Source organism: Asparagus officinalis, chromosome 1 (assembly GCF_001876935.1).
Source record: "Asparagus officinalis chromosome 1, Aspof.V1, whole genome shotgun sequence".
Classification (NCBI taxonomy): Eukaryota; Viridiplantae; Streptophyta; class Magnoliopsida; order Asparagales; family Asparagaceae; genus Asparagus; species Asparagus officinalis.
In genome coordinates this window covers 42640816-42663234 of record NC_033794.1, presented here as the reverse complement: position 1 = coordinate 42663234, position 22419 = coordinate 42640816, and the positions used below count along the sequence as shown (strand labels likewise).

General features: G+C 37.7%; 1 protein-coding gene across 1 annotated transcript; it reads right to left on the bottom strand.

Annotated features, from left to right (window-relative positions):
* Nucleotides 11880–20564, bottom strand: LOC109833621 (protein STABILIZED1). Its single transcript, XM_020401363.1, has 3 exons — nucleotides 20246–20564; nucleotides 13545–16134; nucleotides 11880–12326 (listed from the first exon to the last, which is right to left on the bottom strand). The coding sequence occupies exons 1-2, from the start codon at nucleotides 20562–20564 to the stop codon at nucleotides 13616–13618; spliced, it is 2838 nt and encodes a 945-aa protein (XP_020256952.1). The 3' UTR covers nucleotides 11880–12326; nucleotides 13545–13615.

Genomic DNA, 22419 nt, shown 5'->3' with positions numbered 1-22419 from the left:
GCGGCCGTAAAGGCCATCTTACTAAATTTTGTTATAAGCACAAAAACCCTCAAAATCCAATATTATTGACACTTGTGCATTCCATCAAGCTTCATCATCACACACACATGCTCATGCACCTATTATTCATCATAAGCATGCTAATGTGTATAAATGTGATTATTGTGGTCGTTTTGGTCATTTGACCAAATATTGTTTAGATTTAAAAGGAGTTTCACACATGCAAAAAGATTTAAAGAAACCATTTTTGTTTGCAAATGTTTCCCGTGTACATCCATATGGTCCACAAAAAAATGGTTCTCTTTCATTACACATATTACAATTGAAAGGGTCAATTGAGTAATTATTATTTTGACCGGACTAGTGTACTAAATACCCCCAAATGGATTCATAACCCAAGGGCTTTGAACTTTAATGATAGGGGTCATGTCCCTAAATTTTTTGGCACAAATAGTGGTTGGGTGCCAAAAACTTTTTGATTTTAAAGTCAAAACTTTTAATGTTTTTATTTTTTTTCATGAGTTTGAAAAACGTGGTTTGAAAATTTTGAAAATAAAAACAATCTTTTTAATACTTTTGTTGTCATTTTATTGGCTTTGTTTTTTATGAGAGATTTGTGTTTTAGCAACCCCAGGATTTATTGGTTATTTATATCCAAATTATGTTTACCGGGTGCTAAAAGTTTTTTTTTTGTTTGAACAAGCTCAAGAGCTTGATATAGTTGCATGTCTTACTTTTTTATCGAATAGAGTACAAATGTATTATGGTTTATGTTTATCCTAAGCATAATTTCCTTTGGTATTATTTGTGGCTTACAAGATTTAATCATTGGTTTTTAATTTTTGGTTTTAAGTTTTAGTTTTTAATATATATCTTATGGATATGTTTTAGACCCTTGTGACACTTTGTCCTAATAATACAAATGTGTTCACTTGGTCTCTTTGCATGTGAGTTATGATTAGCATGATTTTATATTTATGCTTGCTCACATATGTTTACCTTGTTTTTATATTGTTTCTAAGTGGTTTGTGTTTATGGTTTAATTGAAAACACTTTGGTGATGATATTTATATGTTTAAGCTTATGGATCATCTCTTTTGTGCTTTATAATGTATAGGATCCTTCATCTGATTTGTGTCTTATGTATGCTCACATTAGCTATCATGTATACATATTCTTGTGTGGCAAATGTATAGATATATGTTGTTGCTTGCCATAGTCATCATTGTATGCATTTTATATGACATTTTGATAGGGGGAGCTTTCTTTCTTATATTTATTTTATACACACCATGCTTAAATTAGGGGGAGCCTTCGCTCTCTTTCATCCTTGTTGTTTTCCCTATTTTGATGTTGACAAAAGGGGTGAAATATTGTGAGTATATCTTGCCTTAATTTTATGCATGATTATTATAATTTATATATTCATTTTGTAACATGCATATCTCTTTGTGTAAATTGTTTGTCATCATTAAAAGGGGGAGATTGTTTGTCTCATGGTTATGAGCCTACACCCTAATATTGTTTTGATGATTACAAACAATTCTTAACATCGTTTGTCTAGTGATTGTATTTGTTTAATATGTATTCTAGACAAACATCGATGTTGGAGGTTGGTTGGATTGTGCCTACACGATCATATCCATTGGAGGATGGAAGGAAAATCCGAATGAAGCTTTGCGCAATTCAAATCAAGATCCAATATCGCTTCATCCGCAACCAAGACAAGCTAATATGAAGATCATGAGCTTGAGTATATTATTTGTAGTATAGGTTTATATTATGTGTGTTAATACTTTAAAGCTTAAACTACACACATACACTTTTTGTTTTTATCGTATTATATGTTTTCGAGAAAAATAACTTGTTTATGATTAAAAACTTGATTATAACTATTAAACATATTTTATAAAGTCCATTAATCCATTTAAAAGAAGTTTCAAACTTGTTTGAACTCGTTTTGTCAAAATCAAGTTTTTAACAAGTTCATGTTCGTGCATGTTTTTTGCAAAACAGATGAGTTTTCACAAATGGGAAATGCAATTTGAGAAATTCGTATTCTAACATGTTCTAATACATGTTTATAACCATTTTCTAATATTTATCATTTTTGGAGTTGATTTACTATGTCAAATTGGTTTTACAAAATCAGGTATTTTAGTAGTTTTCAGAATCTAGAATATCTGTTTTAAAATAATTATTTCTCTTAACTAAGAAGTTATATTTTATAAATTATTTTCTAACATGTTTATCTACATGTTTTGAAACTTTTATCAAATTTTCATGATTTGTGGAGTTGTTTTGATATTTTTAATTAATTTTATAAATCAAATACGCAAAATTTCAGAATCTGCTGTGAACTGTGTAAGTCGACTTACTACAGTATAAGTCGACTTGCTACAGTATAAATCAACCTAGCAGATATTTTTCAGCCTGTAACAGCTAGTTTATGAGTCGACTTATGCATTGTAGCAAGTCTACTTATAACACTGTAATGGTTAGTTTTTTTTTTTCTGATTTCCAGGTTTCCATTTATTTGTCTTTTTCCTTAGTTTTCTCTTGGTTTTGGTGCTTGTTCTATGATCTTATATATATCACATACCCTCTAACTTCTGTGGGTAATTTTAAAAAAGTTTTAATAAAGTTTACAAGGGGTTTTAAAGTTTGTTTAGTGTGATTACAAGTTTTGTTTGTGAAGAGATTTTTACAAGAGGAAGAAGAGATCATCTTTGGTGTTTGAGCTTAAATCTCTCATCTCTCTTACTCTTGTCATCTTAAAGAAGTTTCACTAAATTCAATTATAGCTTTACATATTTCTATTTGTTATTTATCTTTTCTCTAAGCTATATTTACAATTGAGTTTGATTTTGTTATTGCTCATTGTTTACACACACCCACTTGAGCTTAAGTATTTTTATACATAGTATAATTGGGGTTGTAGGTTTGTAACATTGAGTGTGGGCTTATACAGAGTTCTCATCCATTGTAGAGAATAAATATTTTGTATTTGTGATTTTATTGTGAGATACACTTTGTAATACATTTGTACATCGATAGGAGTGTGTGGTGAGAGTCGGGATCGATTCCAAGAGGAGTGGCATCGGTAGTAAAGCCTAGGGAGGGGTTGTAAATCTGAGCACTTGAGGAAGGCGGCACGAGCTAGAGACCAACACTTAGAGGGTGTAGAGTGTGATTGCAAGAGTGTGAGTTGTGAAAGTTATCGGTGAGCTAGAAAACCGAAATTGTGTGGAGTTGTAAATGTTTTGGGTGAACGTTGAAAACCCGTTGTGATAGTGGATTCTCTCTGGGAGTGGGAAGCAGAGACGTAGGTCGGAAGGACCGAACTCCGTGATCATATTGTGTGTTTGTGTTTTACCTTGACGTAATTTTTGTGCTCAAAGTTCATTCTATTCTATTTCGCTATTGCCTCATGTTTATATCATCCTTAGTTTAAATTGCTTTCATATTGTTGCTAATCTTATTTTAATATTTCTTTTTTACTTGCATAATACATTATGAATATACACGGTGCACCTAGCTTAGGTTATACCATTAATATTGCTCATCGTTTAGATAATTTCTCATATGCTCAATGGTGTGTTAGATTTAAACTTTTTATTCGATCTAGACATTTCGATTTATGAGAAATTATATTGTACCCACTTTGGAGAAATCCAAGTGGAATAAAAATAATCATAAAATGTTTACTATGAACAAGCTCTTGTTAGAATTTTTACATAATGTTTTTGACTCACCATTTTCTAGCAAGCTTGATTCATTTGATAGTGCTTATACATTGTGGAAACTTATAGAAGCACGTCAAGGGAACTTGGAGGCTATTCGACAAGCTTTGGCGGCTTCCTCTTCAAGTTCATGTGGAGTCTCATCTTGCATACGACCACTAGGCGATAGCCCTAGTGTAGTAAGCGATTCTGATTCCGAAAGTGAATTAACAAATGATGAACTCGCTTGTGCTTGTGAGAAGTTATGCGTGCCTATAAAAAATTGCAACATAGTTTTGTTGATCTTAAAAGCAAACATGTAGAGTTAAAATCCAATCATGAGTTATTAGCTTCTAAGTTTGATACTATTTCTAATAAAAATTTGATGCTTAAAGAAAATAATAAAAAATTAAAATTGAATCATATTGCTTTAACTTCAAACGTCGCTAATTTAACTCATGACAAAGATAATGTCTTGTTAGAAGTAGAAAGCATGAAAAATAAGGTTGTCTCTTTTGTAAACAATTATATTTGATCTACTTATAATAACAATGCTTATGTGCAAAATAATGAGTTGAATCATGTTAAAAATCACATATCGTCTTTAGATTCAACCCTTAAAACATGCATTATAAATAATAATAAGCTTATGGACTTGTGTGCAAAGTCCCATGTAAATTCTTCCAAGAAACCCACTCACTATGCACACCTGTATAACAAAGTTTATAAGTATACTATTTGCGGTTGTAAAGGCCATCTTGCTAAATTTTGTTATAATGCACAAAACCCTCAAAATCCAATATTATTGACACTTGTGCATTCCATCATGCTTCATCATCACACACACATGCTCATGCACCTGTTGTTCATCATAAGCATGCTAATGTGTATAAATGTGATTATTGTGGTCATTTTGGTCATTTGACCAAATATTATTTTGATTTGAAAAGAGTTTCACACTTGCAAAAAGATTTAAAGAAACTATTTTTGTTTGTAAATGTTTCCCGTGCATATCCTTATGGTCCACAAAAACAAATAGGTCTCTTTCATTGCATATATTGTAATTGAAAGGGTCATTTGAATAATTATTGCTTTGACCAGACTAGTGTACTAAATGTGTCCAAATGGATTCATAACCCAAGAGCTTTGAGATTTAATGATAGGGGTCATATCCCTAAAATTTTCGGCACCAATAGTGGTTGGATGCCAAAACCTTTTTGATTTTGAAGTCAAAACTTTTAGTGTTTTTATTTTTTTCTTGAGTTTGAAAAGCGTTGTTTGAAAATTTTGAAAATAAAAACAATCTTTTTAATACTTTTGTTGTCATTTTATTGGCTTTGTTTTTTTATGAGAGGTTTGTATTTGAGCAACCCTAGGATTTATTGGTTATTTATATCCAAATTATGTTTACCGGGTGCTAAAAGTTTTTTTTTGTTTGAACAAGCTCAAGAACTTGATATAGTTGCATGTCTTACTTTTTTATCGAATAGAGTACAAATGTATTATGGTTTCTGTTTATCCTAAGCATAATTTCCTTTGGTATTATTTGCGGCTTAAAAGATTTATAAATTAATCATTGGTTTTTAATTTTTGGTTTTAATTTTTAGTTTTTAATATATATCTTATGGATATGTTTTAGACCCTTGTGACACTTTGTACTAATAATACATATGTGTTCACTTGGTCTCTTTGCATGTGAGTTATGATTAGCATGATTTTATATTTATGCTTGCTCACATATGTTTACCTTGTTTTTGTATTGTTTCTAAGTGGTTTGTGTTTATGGGTTCATTGTATACACTTTGGTGATGATATTTATATGTTTGAGCTTATGGATAATCTCTTTTGTGCTTTATAAAATATTCCTTCATGTGATTTGTGTCTTATGTATGCTCACATTAACTATCATGTATACATATTCTTGTGTGGCAAATGTATAGACATATGTTGTTGCTTGCCATAGTCATCATTGTATGCATTTTATATGGCATTTTTTGATAGGGGGAGCTTTCTTTTCTATATTTGTTTTATACTCACCATGCTTATAGATAGGGGGAGCCCTTGCTCTCTTTCATCCTTGTTGTTTTTCCTATTTTGATGTTGATAAATAGGGAGAAATATTGTGAGTATATCTTGCCTTGATTTTATGCATGATGATTATAATTTATATATTCATTTCGTATCATGCATATCTCTTTGTGTAAATTGTTTGTCATCATCAAAAAGTGGGAGATTGTTATCCTCATGTTTATGAGCCTGCTCCCTAATTTTATTTTGATGATTACAAAAAATTACTAACATCGTTTGTCTAGAGATTGTATTTGTTTAATAGGTATTCTAGACAAATATCGATGTTGGAGGTTGGTTGGATTGCGCCTGCACGATCATATCCAATGGAGGATGGAAGAAAAATCTGAATGAAGCTTTGCACAATTCAAGTCAATATCCAATATCGCTTCATCCGTAACCAAGACGAGCTAATATGAAGATCATGAGCTTGGGTATATTGTTTGTAGTTTAGGCTTATATTATGTGTGTTAATACTTTAAAGCTCAAACTACACACATACACGTTTTGTTCTTATCGTATTATATATTTTTGAGAAAATAACTTGTTTATGGATTAAATAATTGATTATAATTTTTAAACATATTTTATAAAGTCCATTAATCCATTTAAAAGAAGTTTCAAACTTGTTTGAACTCATTTTGTCAAAATTAAGTTTTTAACAAGTTCATGTTCGTGCATGTTTTTGCAAAATAGATGAGTTTTCACAAATAAGATATTCAATTTTCCAAATAATTAGGAAGTTTTCACAAATAATTATTTTCCTAATATGTTCTATTACATGTTTATAATCATTTTCCAAAATTTTATTATTTTTGGAGTTGATTTACTATGTCAAATTGATTTTACAAAATCAGGTGTTTCAACAATTTTTAAAATCTAGAATATCTATTTTAAAAAAATTATTTCTCTTAACTAGGAAGTTAAATTTTATAAATTATTTCACTAAAATGTTTATCTACATGTCTAAAAACGTCCCTCAAATTTTCATAATTTTTGGAGTTGTTTTTTTATTTTTAATTGATTTTAGAAAATCAGATACGCAAAATTTTAGAATCTACTGAGTACTGTGTAAGTCGACTTCTATAGTATAAGTCGACTTAACAGATATTTTTCATCCTTTAATGGCTAGTTTATAAGTTGACTCATGCACAGTAGCAAGTCGACTTATAACACTATAACGGTTAGTTTTTTTAGATTTTTAGGTTTTTGTTTTTTATCTTTTTCCTTGGTTTTGGGGCTTGTTCTATGATCCTATATATACCCTATATCATCTAACTTCTGTGGGTAATTTTAACAAAAGTTTTAAAAAAGTTTACAATGGGTTTTAAAGTTTGTTTAGTGTGTTTACAAGTTTTGTTTGTGAAGTAATTTTCACAAGAGGAAGAAGAGATCATCTTTGGTGTCTGAGCTTAAATCTCTCACCTCTCTTACTCATGTCATCTTAGAGAAGTTTCAATACACTCAATTCTAGCTTTACATATTTATATTTGTTATTTATTTTTTCTCTAAGCTAGATTTACAATTGAGTTTGGTTTTGTTATTGCTCATTGTTTACACACACCTACTTGAGCTTAACTATTTTCATACATAGTATAATTAGGGTTGTAGGTTTGTAACATTGAGTGTGGGCTTACATACAGTTCTCATCCATTTTAGAGAACAAACATTTTGTATTTGTGTTTTTTTGTGAGATACACTTTGTAATACATTTGTACACTGAGAGGAGTGAGTGGAGAGAGATAGGGTTGATTCCAAGAGCACTGCCGTCGGTAGTAAAACCTAGGGAGAGGTTATAAATCCGAGCATTTGAGAAAGGCAACACGGACTAGAGACCAACACTTAGAGGGTGTAGAGTGTGATTGTAAGAGTGTGAGTTGTGAAAGTTTTCGGTGAGCTAGAAAACCAAAATTGTGTAGAGTTGTAAACGTTTTGGGTGAACGTTGAAAACCCGTTGTGATAGTGGATTCTCCCCAGGAGTGGGAAGCGAAGACGTAGGTCAGAAGGACCGAACTCCGTGATCATATTGTATGTATGTGTTTTGCCTTGGCGTAATTTTTGTGTTTATAGTTCATTCTATTCTATTTCACCATTGCCTCATGTTTATATCGCTCTTAGTTTAAATTGCATATCTTAGCTCATATATATTGTTGTATTTCACACTTGCTAAGATAATTTGTTAATAAGTTTTATATTGACATTAATATCGGATTAGATTAGCATAAACCCTATTTACCCCATCTAGGATACTTTCAGAGGGGGGGCCTGGGAAGATATTATATAGGAAGTGAAATAAAACAGATGGAAGTTGGAGGGGTTCATGATAATTTGTTGGAAGTATCAAGAGGAGCTCACTTGTCAAATGTATTAATGCACGAAAAGAAGCTTTACTAACTGCTAATTTTCTTCTCTATGAAATATTTCCATTAGAGGGACATCAAATTTTCACTCATTAGAAAATCTAAGTTTTGTGGGGACCAATAAAGGTAGAATTAGGGAAGTGTGAACTATTTTCTATCTTGATTTGTGTCTCTTAGGCACTATAAACTATTGACGTCTGAATAAAACAATTCATCTATGTCTTTACATATGCGCACATAAACACCAAGTTATTGTTAATAATTCGATTAGATAACGATTAATTTATTAATTTAATTAGAGTTACATAATTAATTATTTTAATTTTTATTTAAAATCACTCTAGATGAGATACAAACGTTATTTGCAGCTGATAAGCACTAAAAAAATTTAATGTTTAATTATAATCTTATACTATTAAAAATCTAAAGTTTAATATAAATTTGTACCAATATAATCTAATTGGAGTTGCATTATTACATAAATAATAATTCCTACGATATATTAAAACATCATACACTTGATAATCTAATACTATTATGATAACTGATTTAATTATTATATTAGATTCAATTTATTTAATAATCTAAAGAATAGTTATACTATAGTATAAACCTTTAATTAATGTGATTTAATAAGTTTGAAAGTTATGACAATAGAGTAAATTGGTTAATTTCATGAAAGATGAAGGGCATTTTGAGAAACGAAAGTTTTTCTAATACTCACTCTTTTAAAGGGAGAATGATTTAACAAGAACGGGATTTCGCCAATTTCTTTAAAATCCATTTGAAATTGGTTGCGCTTAGGTCCAAAATCCCAACTTTACATCAAATAAGGGCGTGTTTGTTTCACCCCTTTTATGGAATAGGAATAGGAATTGAATCTGAGAGGGAAAAAATCGTAAATAAAGAATTCTTTATGAATCCTATTCTTGAGTTTGGTTCACAACAAATTTATAGATTTCGAAATCTATAAAGTTAAAAATGTATGGTGATTTTATAGAAACCCAAATCCTAATGATTTGGGAGGATTTTGGGCAAAAAGCTGACACACCTGTACTACTCTCCCTCTCCTTTTTTTCGGATTCCATTTCTTCACAAACCCTATATTATTATGAGACAAAATCATGTTCTCATTCCAAACCAAACTAAAGAATAGGAATTGGAGGGTTTCTCTAAAGTTGAGTTCTATTTTTTTCATATTATGAAACAAAAATAGAAAAAAAAAACGGTTTTTCTATAGAGTGACCATGGGCATTCTATAAGGTAGGAGAGAGATAGAGAGAAATAAACTATGCACAGAAATTAATGCAAATCAGGGGGCCCATCGGCTATTCATTTCTCTCTATCTCTCTCCTCCCTTATAGAGTGCCCATGGGCACTCTATAGAAAAACTGAAGAAAAAAAAAAGATTTCATGAATCCATAAACTTGCCTTAAAATTTTTCTATGAATTTGATAGGATTCCATAAAAAAATCGGATTCATAATCCTATTCTTGTTCACTATTGAACCAAACACCTCCTAAGAGTGAGTTGCGCAGGAAGAACATATTTTGGGAATTTGAAAATTGTTTGGTAATTGTGGAAAACATTTATACCGCTGTATTCATGTTTAGTGCATATTAAAACCTCTCTGCTCCCATCGGCGTTTGAGATTAAGGTTGTTGTTGGTAAAGTTGTGTATTTATGACACAACTTGGAAAGTTGTTGTCCACCTCATCAATTTTACTTTTATATTTTTCTTTGTTTGTTTTTTATTCCATTGGAATCATAAATTGCTTGTTTGGTTTGTAAATGTAACTTTAATTGTTTGTTTGGAAAGTGTAAAAAGTGATCCCTACTCAAATGATCATATTGGTTGGAATTATTTTTTATTATTTTTTCCTGACTTCAATGTCAGCTTTCTCCTAAAATCATGTCTTTTTTTTATGAAATCACTTTACAAGCCACATCAGCATATGAAATCACTTTACACTATTTTCACAAATACAAACAAACAATTGAAAGTGATGAAAGCTGACATTGGGACCCACTTTTTTACACTTTCCATCATTTTACATGGTAAAAACATACAACCAAACAGCCCCTAAAGTTGCAGCTCCCATTGGTGCTTGAGATTATGTTGCAGGAGACTCTGTGATTCAAGTCATTAAGTTCTAGGTCAATTCATTCCAATCGAGCAAAACTGTCAATACAACAGTCTGCCAATTACTATATGATACTCCAAACTAAGAGGCTAGTTGTATTTATTTTCAAAGCCCTTCTTTATGGCATTAAATATCAGCAACATCAAATATGATCGATTTCTTAAATATGAATATATGATAGAGCAAAAGAGGCTAGTTGCATTGTTTTAAATATCCCTTATATGGTTGATAATATTGACTAATATATCGAGTAACGCTTGCCGCAAAAAAAAAAGGTCTTGATATCTTTTTGGAAAAAATATATGAGTGAAATATCTCCAACATTGCAGCTATATCGGCCTCAACCAATATATTCTTTTATAAAGTTTACTATAATACAATATAGTCTCAATATTCTTTACCTATTTTGACCATTTTAAGGCTATACATCATGATCCTTCTAATATTTCACGTGACATTTCAGCCTAAAAAAATTGACAGAAATATTGCAGCATCCATATGGATTTTAATTTGTTTTAAATGTTGATTTGGTTTTATTGTTCAATCTGCATATGTCAGCAATTGGAAAGAACTAGGTTCAATTGAGGCCAAATTCCTTCACAAAAGTTTTGAAAAAAATAAAATAAAATCTTTCTCAATACATTCATTCTTTGTTGCATCAAGTATCAATACACACATAGTATATCCGATACGAAACACAATATTTATTAAACATCTCTGATATATACCCGATATCTTCCTGTCAATATGGAATTCTTCAGACAGACATGTCCCTCATATCCATTACTTACGACCTGGCTAGCTGGCAATGAAGCTCAATCATTATATGTGCTAAGGAAAAAAGCTAAGAGTGGATGACACTCTCAATTGTGCAGCTTACAGTATAATAATATAGTAAACGCAAAACATGGAGTGAAGACACAAGAGGCAGGAAAGTCGAAGAGGTAAAGACGCGCACAAAAGAACAGATATATGGAAGTTGCAAAATAAACCTTATAGTGATACAAAGCAGCATAAACTCTCGATTGTTTCTCTCTTTTGCATGAATCCAGCACAAGGCATGCATATTCGTAAAGTCTTTTCCACCGCCAAAACTTCAAAGTTGTGGTAAGGTTTCAGACTGACAAACTTTAACATCACAGCTGATTGAGTATCCTTTCCTGAGCTGGTTGAGTATCCTTTTCTGAGCCAAAACCCAAGCTATTAAGAATAAATGATACTTCTTTTCTAACAGCTGTTTTAAATGCATGACTAGTGGAATTTGAACAAAGGAGCTTTGATAGCATCTTAAAGCCTCTTCCATAGCATAAGAACACTGAAGTTGTGACGAGGGTTGAGGGTTAAAACTTTATATTCTAACATATATAACTAAAATAAGCGGACTTTGGTTTCTTATAGTATGTCTATGTCTATTATGGAGAATAGGGGTGCATCTAACACATGATGGACATTATATTTACACTACATCAAGGAGAGGATAACAAAACCAACGAAGTCCAGGGATATGCATGAAGAAATTCCCAATAGTAACCAAAAGTTCAGAAGGGGGCATAAGGCGTGAGGAAATTCCCAACAGTAACCAAAAGTTCAGGAGGGGACATGAATTATCACAAATATTATCTTTTCATCTGCATGATCATCATCTATATCACTAATGATGCCCATCTAGATAATACAGAGCAGGCAGAAAAATAGTCGAAGGAAGAGACTATCAGATGTGCCAAAATATAGCAACTTCAATCCCGTTGTGTCAATAGTTGCAAGGCACCTTGAAAACTGTGGTCCTCATAAAATTTCCTCAGTATTATAAAATAAAATAAAAAGAAGTAAACCATGATCATCCTCTCCAAATGAACTTTAGGCATATAAGAAAACTGCAATTGCAAACCTCTCCAAAGGCTCCGCATCCAATGATGGTCAGCAGATCAAAATCATCCACATAGGTCTTGTCTAAGTAGCATATTATCCCTCTCCTTTTTCTCCAGAACCTGAATTAAATTGATCTGTCCTTCCTCCGAAATGCGTGAGGAACTCTATAAAATTCACAGCATGCAAAAATAAAAAAATAAAAAAAAAATCGAAGTTGTCAATCACAAGACAGGAAGAAAACTAGCACCAAATATTGGAGTAACATCGACATGCCTCAGCGTTACAGAACAAAAGCACTCGATCAAGGCAGGAAAAATGACAGACTAAAGTTGCAACTCAATTAAAAAGACAGGCAGAATCTTGTATAAATATGTGAGGAAAACCAAACTAAAAGAAATTGACATGTAAATAGGTCAAATTTATATGTAATGAAGAAAATGCTCTATACACCAGAATAAAACAAGAACTATCTCGTTGCATGCTCATATTGGAGAAAGGTCGCCCAAGACTTGCTTATTGATCATGTTCCCATCATCTAAGTTGTAAGACAGCACACCAGAGCATCAAAGCTCTCCAGGTTTAACATAGGGTAGCAAAGACCTGATGTTCCACTCTATCAACACAATTAAACATTCCGAGCACATCAACTAGGGACTTTAAAACTCTAGAACTCAAACTGACATTCATACACATGATGTCATGGTAGAAATTAGAAAGTACTAGAACCGCACAGAGAGAAGATCAAGTAAGTGATCCTATAAGAATGTTATGCGACAACTTTTAACCAAAAAAACAAAAAAGAGATGTCCAGGAGTCTTCCACCGATTATGACGGGAATCCGACTTCAGCGACAACTCTCCAAATGCTTGGTGAATGGATATGTTCATCTTCTCCTACTAAATTCCATTTATTGTCTAGCAAAAATGGCTGATCTTAATGCATTCAACCCAATAATTAGGCACCCAATGCATCTCCCCACCACTCCCAAATTTTAAACCTAAAACATATAATTACAAAAGCAAAAACAGAATGAGAAGACACTCAATCAACCAGCAGAAGGCATAGAAAAACCAGTAGCGAAGCATTTGTGGATAAATCAAAGCACCAAAATCAAATGTCATAGCACATCCGTTTTCCATAATCTTTTACTACATGATCGCTCCTAATTAGTGAATAAAATCAATAATCAAGCTGAGAGATAGACTGACAGATATTCAACAAGAAAAGTGTTAACAGATATATGGATGTACTGTAAGTTTAACAGTCTAGATTCTGTTTAATCAGCACCATTTGTCCAATCACAGAATACATTCTGAAATTATCATAACTAGTATCTCAATCTCAATCACAGATAAGTAGAATACTGGCAAGAAAGGACTCACCAGCAAAGAAAAACCATGTTTGAACTGGATAGTTACTGTTACTAAATGATTCAGTCAGAGTTGCAGGTAATCTAAGACCTGGCGCTACTGCCATCTGCAATAGCGGGGTTCTCTTCTTTGCCAAGAGCAACCACAACTTTCTTAAGAATGGCTTCCACGAGCAAGTGAGAGTTCTCCACAGCTTTAGAGATTGATGTCCATCTTTCGCCATGCTTTGGCTCCGCAGCAACACATCTCTTGAGAACATCCTTTTGAGTATCCTCGTTACCATGCTGAAGTTCAAATTTGTAGTATAATGCCCAGAAATCTCCAACATCAGGGGAGAGAGTAACTGCTCTGTTGAACCAACTCCTTGCTTTGTCCACTTTCCTGTCATGCCAGAATAGTTTGGCCACAGTAGCAATAACATGAGGATCATGATCACACCTTTTGAGAGCATCTGCACTCTTTGCCTTGCGTTGGGGCCGAGGAGCCATCTCATCGAAGCAGCACCCACAGAATTCACTAGACGGGCTTATACCTTGCAACGCTTTAGCCATCAAACTATCTGCTTCCTTTTTAATTCCATGCCTGGATTCAGCCCGGATAGCTGCAAGCCAAACCTCAGGGTTCTGAGGGTTTTTCTTTCGCGCGTTAGTAAGGACAGCACGAGCTTTGGTCAAACCATTCATCCTCTCTTCTAAGCTAGCAAGTGAGAGCCAAAGAGGAATACAAGAAGGACACTGCTTCAAACCCTTCTCATAAGCTCTCCTCGCTTCCTCTATGTGATGCAGCCGGTCAGCTTCACTCACTCTCTCTACATGACCCAGTCGTTCTTCCATCTGCCCAAGCATCAACCACAGCTTAAAGAATTTAGGGAAACGCTCCAGCCCTTCTTCCAGCAACTTCCTCTCCTCTTCAATATTATTCAACTCCCTCTCAACTATAGCAGATTTCATCCACACCCTCTCTGTTCCTCCCTTCTCTCGAGCTTTGGCCAGAAGCATCCTTGCTCTTTCAGGTTCACGATTCTCAAACTCAAGCTTGAAGGCTGCCAACCAGATTTCTTCAGAGTCAGGAATTGCAGCATAAGCTTCTTGAAGGATTGCTCTCGCAGCAGGAACATCTCCTGCAAGCCACTTCTCTTTCGCACCCATCAACCACAAAACCTCGGCCTGCGGCTTATAAGTTACTGCTCTCCTTAACAGAGCATCAAGCGACTCCCTTGTTCCATGACTCTTTTCGAGCTGTGCTGCTTTGAGCCAGATGCTCTTCTTTGTAAAGAAGACAGTGAGTGCATAAGCATAAATAGCTCTTGCGGTCTCAATAGAACCCCGCTTCTTGCATTCCTCAGCATCAGCCACCCAAGTCCTCTTCCGGTCTTCTTCCTCCACTCCGATGCCAATAGTGTTGTGAATTATAGCCTGGCAAGTCACCACAGACCCGGCTCTCTCAGCCGCCTCCGCCTCCTTCATCCAAGCCTCTCTATCAATATCCAACCCTTCTCTCTGCAACGATCTTATACCTCTCTCTATCACCTTGCTAACAGATGAAGTATTCCCATTAGCTTCCTCGAGTTTCGCAGCAGTAATCCAGATTGCAGGCTCCTTGGGAAGCTTCTCTCTCGCCTTGTTAAGCACTTTCTTTGCCTGCTCATAGGTCTCCAGCCTCGCAAGAGCAATCCACAACTCAACATGTAAAGGACAGCACTCCACTGCTCTATGAAGCAAAAGCCTAGCATCTTCTTCATTCGCAAGCTCCACGACCGCCTTCCACAACCTAACTGAATCCGGAATGTGTTCCAGACCCTTCCGCAAGACCCTACTCTTGTTCACCTCGTTGTTATTCTCCAATTTGGCGGCCTGCATCCAGAGCTTCACCGAGTTAGGAATAGCCTTCACCCCTCTCGCAATCACCGCCTTGGCTTCGTCAGGGCTAGCAAGCCTACAAGCTTCGAGCCAAACGTCCTCATTCTTTGGGCACTCTTCGCATCCCTTCTGAATCAACTGCCTTGCGGCCTGAATCTTTCCGGCAACCTCTTCCAGAACCTCTTCCAGCCTAGCTGCCGCAATCCACCCCGGGGGATGCTTAGGGTTAGTCTGTGTCACCGACTTGAGAAGCAACCGGGCTTTCTTAATATCCGAGATCTCAGCATCACTGGTGATCTTCATGCTCTTGAGATCAGTCAAATACCCCTTAGGATCCACCACAGTAAGACCCGAAACAGAATCCGACAACCTATCCAGCTTCAGAGAAAGCACGGTACCTCTTCCTTCTCCTACAGCAGTCAAATCCGTGACCGGAGTTTGAGACCATGGTGTCTCGGTCCCACCCGCAGCCCTGCTCTTGGGATCGAGCGCCGTGACGTGCTCCTGCTCCTGCCTGGCCTTTTCGAGAAGAGTATCGGGCACGGGCACGAAGCTCTCAAATCTCTTCTTCTTGTTTCTGAGAGAATGATCGCCAATCTCAGGTATGCTATCCCACTGCTCGGGAGTCACGTCCGCCAGCTTCCTCTTCAAATCAGCAAACTGCTCAGTGATCTTAGGGTTTGAAGCCCGATACTTCTCGTCCCTTCTTGGTCGTCGGCTTCCCGCGTCTTCTTCTTCCTTTCCTTCCGGCCGCGGCCGGGTGCGGCGGGGCGGTGGCGGCGGGGGCGCGATGGCGGATCGATCGGGAGGTCAGGGAGCAGCGCGGGGGGGCCCGATACGACGATCGGGGGTGGGGATGATCCGGCGTTGGCCCACGGCCGGGAGACCTGCGACGTAATTAGGAGCGGGGTTTGGGAGTTTAGAAGTGCCAAACGAGCGGGGGGCGAGCAGGAGCCGCGCGCCGCCGCGGGCGGCGGGCGCGGGGGCTGGGAGGAGCACCGCGACCATCGTTTCGTTTTTATGATGGTTAGGGCCAAAGGTCGGGGCGGGAGCTGGAATGGGACTATTAGCCCTATTAAAACCCTAGGGATTGTGTGATCATGTATAAGAGAAGAGCTCGGGCTTGGAGGCCGGTCTAATACTTGAGGGATATTTGTTCAGGGCGGTGCTTTTGGTGATAAGGCCTCCGAATGAAGGATCTTTGTTTCCGGGGGGGCCTTATCAATAAATTAATGACCCTTTTAAGGGCCTCCGAATGAAGGAACTTTGTTCTTGCTTAGAAACCCAACTTTTGACTTCGATTTATCAAAAATCTGCGCCCTTAAACCCAAATCTTAAAGTTTTAAACCCATTCGAAGAATATACAGTGTTTTTCTAATTTGTATTTGTACCAAAAATAAGCAATTCCTAAAAAAAATATTGTATGTATCTCATTAAAACCTAAAAACCACTATTGTTGATGGCTAGGATCAAACAATCAATCATATCCAGATGATGATAGGTGCGGATCCGGGGGCAGAATCGGTTCCTTTTGAGTCTTCACTGGGACGAGGAAGAGGTGATTGATGAATGAGTCGCCTCCTTCTCCGACTTTATGCCTGGTTCTTGAAGTGGAGGCTGAAGTCCATACTGCATAGACAAGAAGAATTCGTGAGAAGGCGGGGACCGGTTCCCCCGTGGTTCCTCCGACGGTCATGTTAATGAAACTTGAGTGGGAAAGGGGAAGTTCAGGAACCGAGGTGGCTCTTGAGGTGACAATGTGCCATTACAAAGGGTCTGTATGAGCTCCTTTGTGTATATGAAGAATTGTGTGTGTTCTTTCTCTTTTTTAGAGAGCGAGCAAACCCCCCTTTTGAGGTTTGGAGTCTACCTGTATCTATCACTATGATGGGGATAAATGGGTCACTTCCAGCCAAGCATAGAGAGGCGGTGGCAAAGTGCGGGCTAAGAGTCGAGTCATCCCTCGTTTTACAGGTGTCGGCTGTCGACTGGATGAGAAGTCACTTCGGTATGGGAGATGGTGTCTCCGCATTTTCCAGGAAGTGAATAAGAGCATGATAGAAGGCACGCTGGCATGCTGAGTCATCTCTCGCTTTACAGGTGTCGGCTGGCGACTGGAGGGAAAGTCACTTCGGTACGAGATAGGGTGTCTCCGCATTTTCCAAAAAATGATTAAGAGCATGGCAGAAGGCACGTGGGAGGCTGACAAGTCATGAAGACTTTCAGGCTAGAATCAAGATAAGTCTTGTCCGAGGTGGACTGAGATGCTGACATGTGCTCAGGGGAAGAGACTTGAGGCGGAGGTTATTCCCCAATCTAGTCGATAGGGAATGTTCATCAAGTCATCTCCGTGACTCGCCGAGTAAATGGTCGAGTGCCCTTGATGGGTCGTCTTCGACGATAGGGTCGGCTGATCTCGCCTTTCGTGTCGGCATAAAAGAATATCGATTTGATGAGTCGGCAGGGTCGAGGCCTCTGTTGAGCTTGACCAGTTTGAGTAGGGCTAGCATGCAGATTGTTTAAGCCCGTTCCGCATGTAACGTTGCGCTAAGAGAATAAACTCTCTTAGACTTGGTGCTATATTATTGAATACATAGACTTTGTCAATTTCACGGTAATGCGCTACTCGGCAACGCGTGTTAGGCATAAACTTATCTCTATTTAGGGATCGAGATAAAGTCCCCCAAAATGAATTCTTGTGTCCATTTCACGGTGAAAGACTAACCGGTAACGGGTGTTAGACATAGGCTTATCTCTACTTAGGATTCGAGGTAAATTTCCTGTGCGTGTAAGGCACGAATTTTGGCGTTATTAATAACGACCTACCATGATGTCGAATACGTGGGCTTTTGTCCTTTTCACGGCAAAAGACTAACCGGCAATGCGTGTTAGGTGTAAATTATCTCTATTCAGGAGTCGAGATAAAGTTCTCCATGCATGAAATGCATGGATTTTGGTACTGAAGAGCTGTGTTGTGTCTTCTCTTAGGGCAAAGACGAACCTTGTGCTAGAGAGAAAGAATTTTATATTCTATCTCCAGGTGCAAAAGAAACTCAAAATGGGATCTCCACTTCGAGAATCTGAAGGATAAAACTAAGAGTGGGATCTCCACTACGAGAATTGAAAAGATTTAGATAACCCTAACTGTTTAAAGGTTTAGTTATCCAATCTGAAAATGAATTTCTCGTTTATCGAGATGAAATTCTAACTTTAGCCCTAAATGTTTAAAGGTTTGGCTAAAGGGGAGATTGAGATGATCCTAACTGTTTAAAGGTTTGATCGTTCAATTTGTGAACCTCTCGTTCATGGAAGGAATCGATAGGGGATTTTGGCTTTAGTCCTAACTGTTTAAAGGTTTGACCAAAGGGAGTTTAAGACGATCCTAACTGTTTAAATGTTTGATCGTTCAATTTGTGGACCTCTCGTTCATGGAAGAAATCGAGAGGGGATTTTGGCTTTGGCCCTAACTGTTTAAAGGTTTGACCGCTCGATTTTGAAGTAGACCTCTCGTTCATGGATGGAATTGAGAGGGGATTTTGGTTGTGGTTCTAACTGTTTAAAGGTTTGACCAAAATGGGAGTGAGGTGATACAAATGACAGTGGGGTGTCGATTTGCACAAATCACTATATCAATACAGTGGGAGGGTTTTAATCATCTTGGAAATGAAAAATAGTCAGAGTGGGAGGTTCTTAATCATTTTTTATCATGATTGAGAATTTATTGGTTTTGGGTTATCCTTAAGAATACCAAGTGTAGTATTCTCCAGAAACTTCCCATCAAAGGTAGGGAACAGTTTAGCCTTGTGTACCAGTTGGAGGTTTGGGAAACAGTTTATACTCGTATACCTTATTGGAGTACAAATGATGAACAGTTAATACTCGTATACTCTTCAGAGTGTGGATGGAGAATCTGTTTATACTCATATACTCATCAGAGTTAGGGGAGATAGTTTATACTTGTGTACCCAGTGGAGTTAAAAGGATGAGCAATTTATACGCGTATACTCTTCGGAGTTTGCAGGTGCAGTTTAACCTCATATACCTGTCGGAGGTTAGGTCGTCTTTATTTGGTTTGTTTTGTCATTATGACGCCGGAATCAATTAAGACTTGGATTTTGTTTTTGAGGCCGAAGCAAGCCTTGGTGGGATGAAGAACCCTCCTGTAGTATGCACAGTATTTTGGATCCGTAATCCTCTTAACTCCCTCCTGATCTTCAATAGGTGGTAGCTCAATTTTATCGTTGGCGAGGAGGTACTTCAATATGGCTAGAACTTCATCATCTTTGAAAGAATACTCCTTCTAGAACCTTGGATCAGGAGTCCTTCGCTGTTTCTGAGGTTGTTGTTGTGACGTTTGATTAACATCAACAACAACCACAGGTGCTATCAGCGGGCTTCTCTCGGCCTTCTTTCTTCTAAGGAAGTGCTCGACCTGTTCTCCATACAGTTTTAATTCCTTCCAGGTGATTGAGGGGATAACTCCCATAACTTCAAGGGCATCGAGGGAGAGATTGTGATGTCAGGTCTGGAGTATGAACTCCTCTGTGACCGGATCTTGGTAATTCATCGCCTTAATCCGGAAACGTTTGACGAAGGTGTTAACTGACTCTCCGTTCTTCTACTTCTTATCTAGAAGAGCTCCAATTGACACTTTAGTGTTATCATCGAAGAAATTACTGAGGAATGAGTTTTCCATATCGTCCTAGCAGTTGATGCTTCCTGGCTTGAGACGTCGATACCAATCGAAGGCGTCCCCGCGAAGGGTGCCTACGAATGATCAGATCATTAGTGGTTCATTCCCGGAGATCATTCCTAGGTGGGACTTGAAGTAGATTATATGCTGAGTTGGCGAACCTCTCCCGTCAAACGGCATGAAGTTAAGGTATGGAATTGAATCCAACTCTCTAGGATATGGGCACAGAATGCCCGTTCTCCTTACTTCTTGAGCGGACATTAAGGTATTGACCTTATTCTCCAGCTCTTTCATCATCTCATCGTCGTCTACATCTTCCTTCGGGCGATTTTGAGGACGAACGATAGGATCACCCTCAGCGTTGTCAGTAGTGATAGGGCCGCCCCCAGTGTTGGTATTATTGTTGGGGCCACCCCAAGTGTTGGTGTTATTATCGGGGCCACCCCCCAGCATCTTTGTCATTGGGAGAAGCATTAGCATTGATAGTCTCCTCTACCTCTGAGTCACTATCTACCTGATTGGTAGTGTGACGACGGCTAGATTCACCGTGCTGATTAACTCCTAAATTTGTTGAGCATGTAAATCCTTGACCTGTTGCACGACCATCTCTATTTCAATTTTAAAATCTTCTTTTTGTTTGGCCAAGGCTTCTTGAAGAAGTTGAGCCACTTGTTCGGTAGTGATCATGAATACTTCTCGAGCTCTCCTCATGTTAGACATTGTATCGTTGGAGGCGATTGCGAAGCAAGTATCCGAAAATTCATCTTCTGAAGACAGTCCTTCGTGCATCTTTGGGTAATCTCCATGTCTGATGGCTTCTAACTGGAGCTCAGACACTCGTTAGGCTATTCCTGAATCAACTTTTCTTCCCGGAGAAAAGTAGGGATTAGCGTTATTCGAATTGAACACAGACTTTTCTTAGTCAGCCATGTTGATGGTGACTTCTGTGAGTTCATCATCTTGAATAACCGATCTTCTTTTGTGGGAGTATCTTGATTTGGGTTTTGACGCTTTAGTGGAAAGCCTTCGGAGTATCGAGACCCTCTGTGGAGTGTTCTTGGGGTAGCTACACTCTGATAAGACTATCCTGGATAACCTCTCACAAGGGCAGTGTGAGTTCGGCATTGGGGTACTTCTCTTTCGAGATTTATTCGTACCCCCCGCCCGATAGTACAACTCATCGACGTTATGGTCGGAGCAACCTATCGGCTGTTGATTTGATTCCCCAGGTATGACATTATCATGTAACAGACACGTCTTCTTCTGAGGATGTAATGCCTTGTTGGCGTTCGTAGGAGTCACACATTTGGAATCACACCTTTGTGAGGGTGAAACCCTAACGGGCTCTTGGTTTTTCACACGTACTACCAAGTGGGTAGTTACGGGAATCAACTTGTTGGAAGGTTACATACGACCCCTAGTCTGGATATTTTCTCGAGAATCATTCAGCGGACCCAAGCATTCCTTAACAGGAGCTTTGCCTCGATCTTTAGGTAGAGGACATCCTTCAGCAGAAATCTGAACTTAGAGAGATCCATGTTGTTGTAGGGCTTCACCGGAGGTGCGGGAGCAGAAGGAGCGGGATCTAAAGTTGATGAAGGTTGGGGAGCAGCCTTGGAGCTGGAACCGAGTGAGAGATATGACCGGTGTTTCTTATCAGGTAGAGGCACATTAACTATCTTCGGTACAGTTTTAGACGCTGTCTTAGCCTTTGGAATACAAACCTGCTTAGATCTTGGTGATTCTTTGACCACCTCTTATTTTTGCAATTCTTGTGCCTTTTGCACAAGGATCCGGGCATGCACAAGAAGTGTGCGGTACTTCTAGATGCGCTCCTCGAGAGTATAACGGGTTCATTTGAAACGAACCTATTTGTTAGTCGACGGTTGGGAGGAGGATCCCGATGCTTGATGCGGCGATGGCTTAGCTACTTGGCACCTTCTAAACTCTAGATCCGATTGGTAGCGGAGTTCATCCACATGTTCTAAAGCTGTAGCGAATTGGCATGCAAGACGTTGGCGGCGCCTCTGACGAGCCCTTTTCATCAGCACTGACGCGCCTTTGATGGACAGCTCCGTTACCTTTGAGGAGTTGTCATGAGCATCAGATCCGGCTTCCTTAGAGGCCGGAGAGGAATCTTCAACAGCATTCGGGCGAAGATTATCACCCTAAGTTTTTAGATTTGAAGGCCAATTAATCTTCTTCACGGAAGTGGTCTTCCTGCGCTTATAGGGAGAGGAAGATCGGGAGGAGGAGGAGGAGACGTACTCCTCAAACTTCTGCTGGTCAAACTCATATTCAACATCTTCATCCACGGGGATCTTGACCAGTGGCT

What these genes read in the sequence shown, in the direction of transcription:
- LOC109833621 (XM_020401363.1), bottom strand. Translation starts at nt 20,564, where the DNA reads ATGCTAATGCTTCTCCCAATGACAAAGATGCTGGGGGGTGGCCCCGAT. An exon ending in CATGCCGTTTGACGGGAGAG is followed by an intron (nt 16,135 to 20,245) that starts GTTCGCCAACTC and finishes CGCGGCCGGAAG; the next exon opens with GAAAGGAAGAAGAAGACGCG.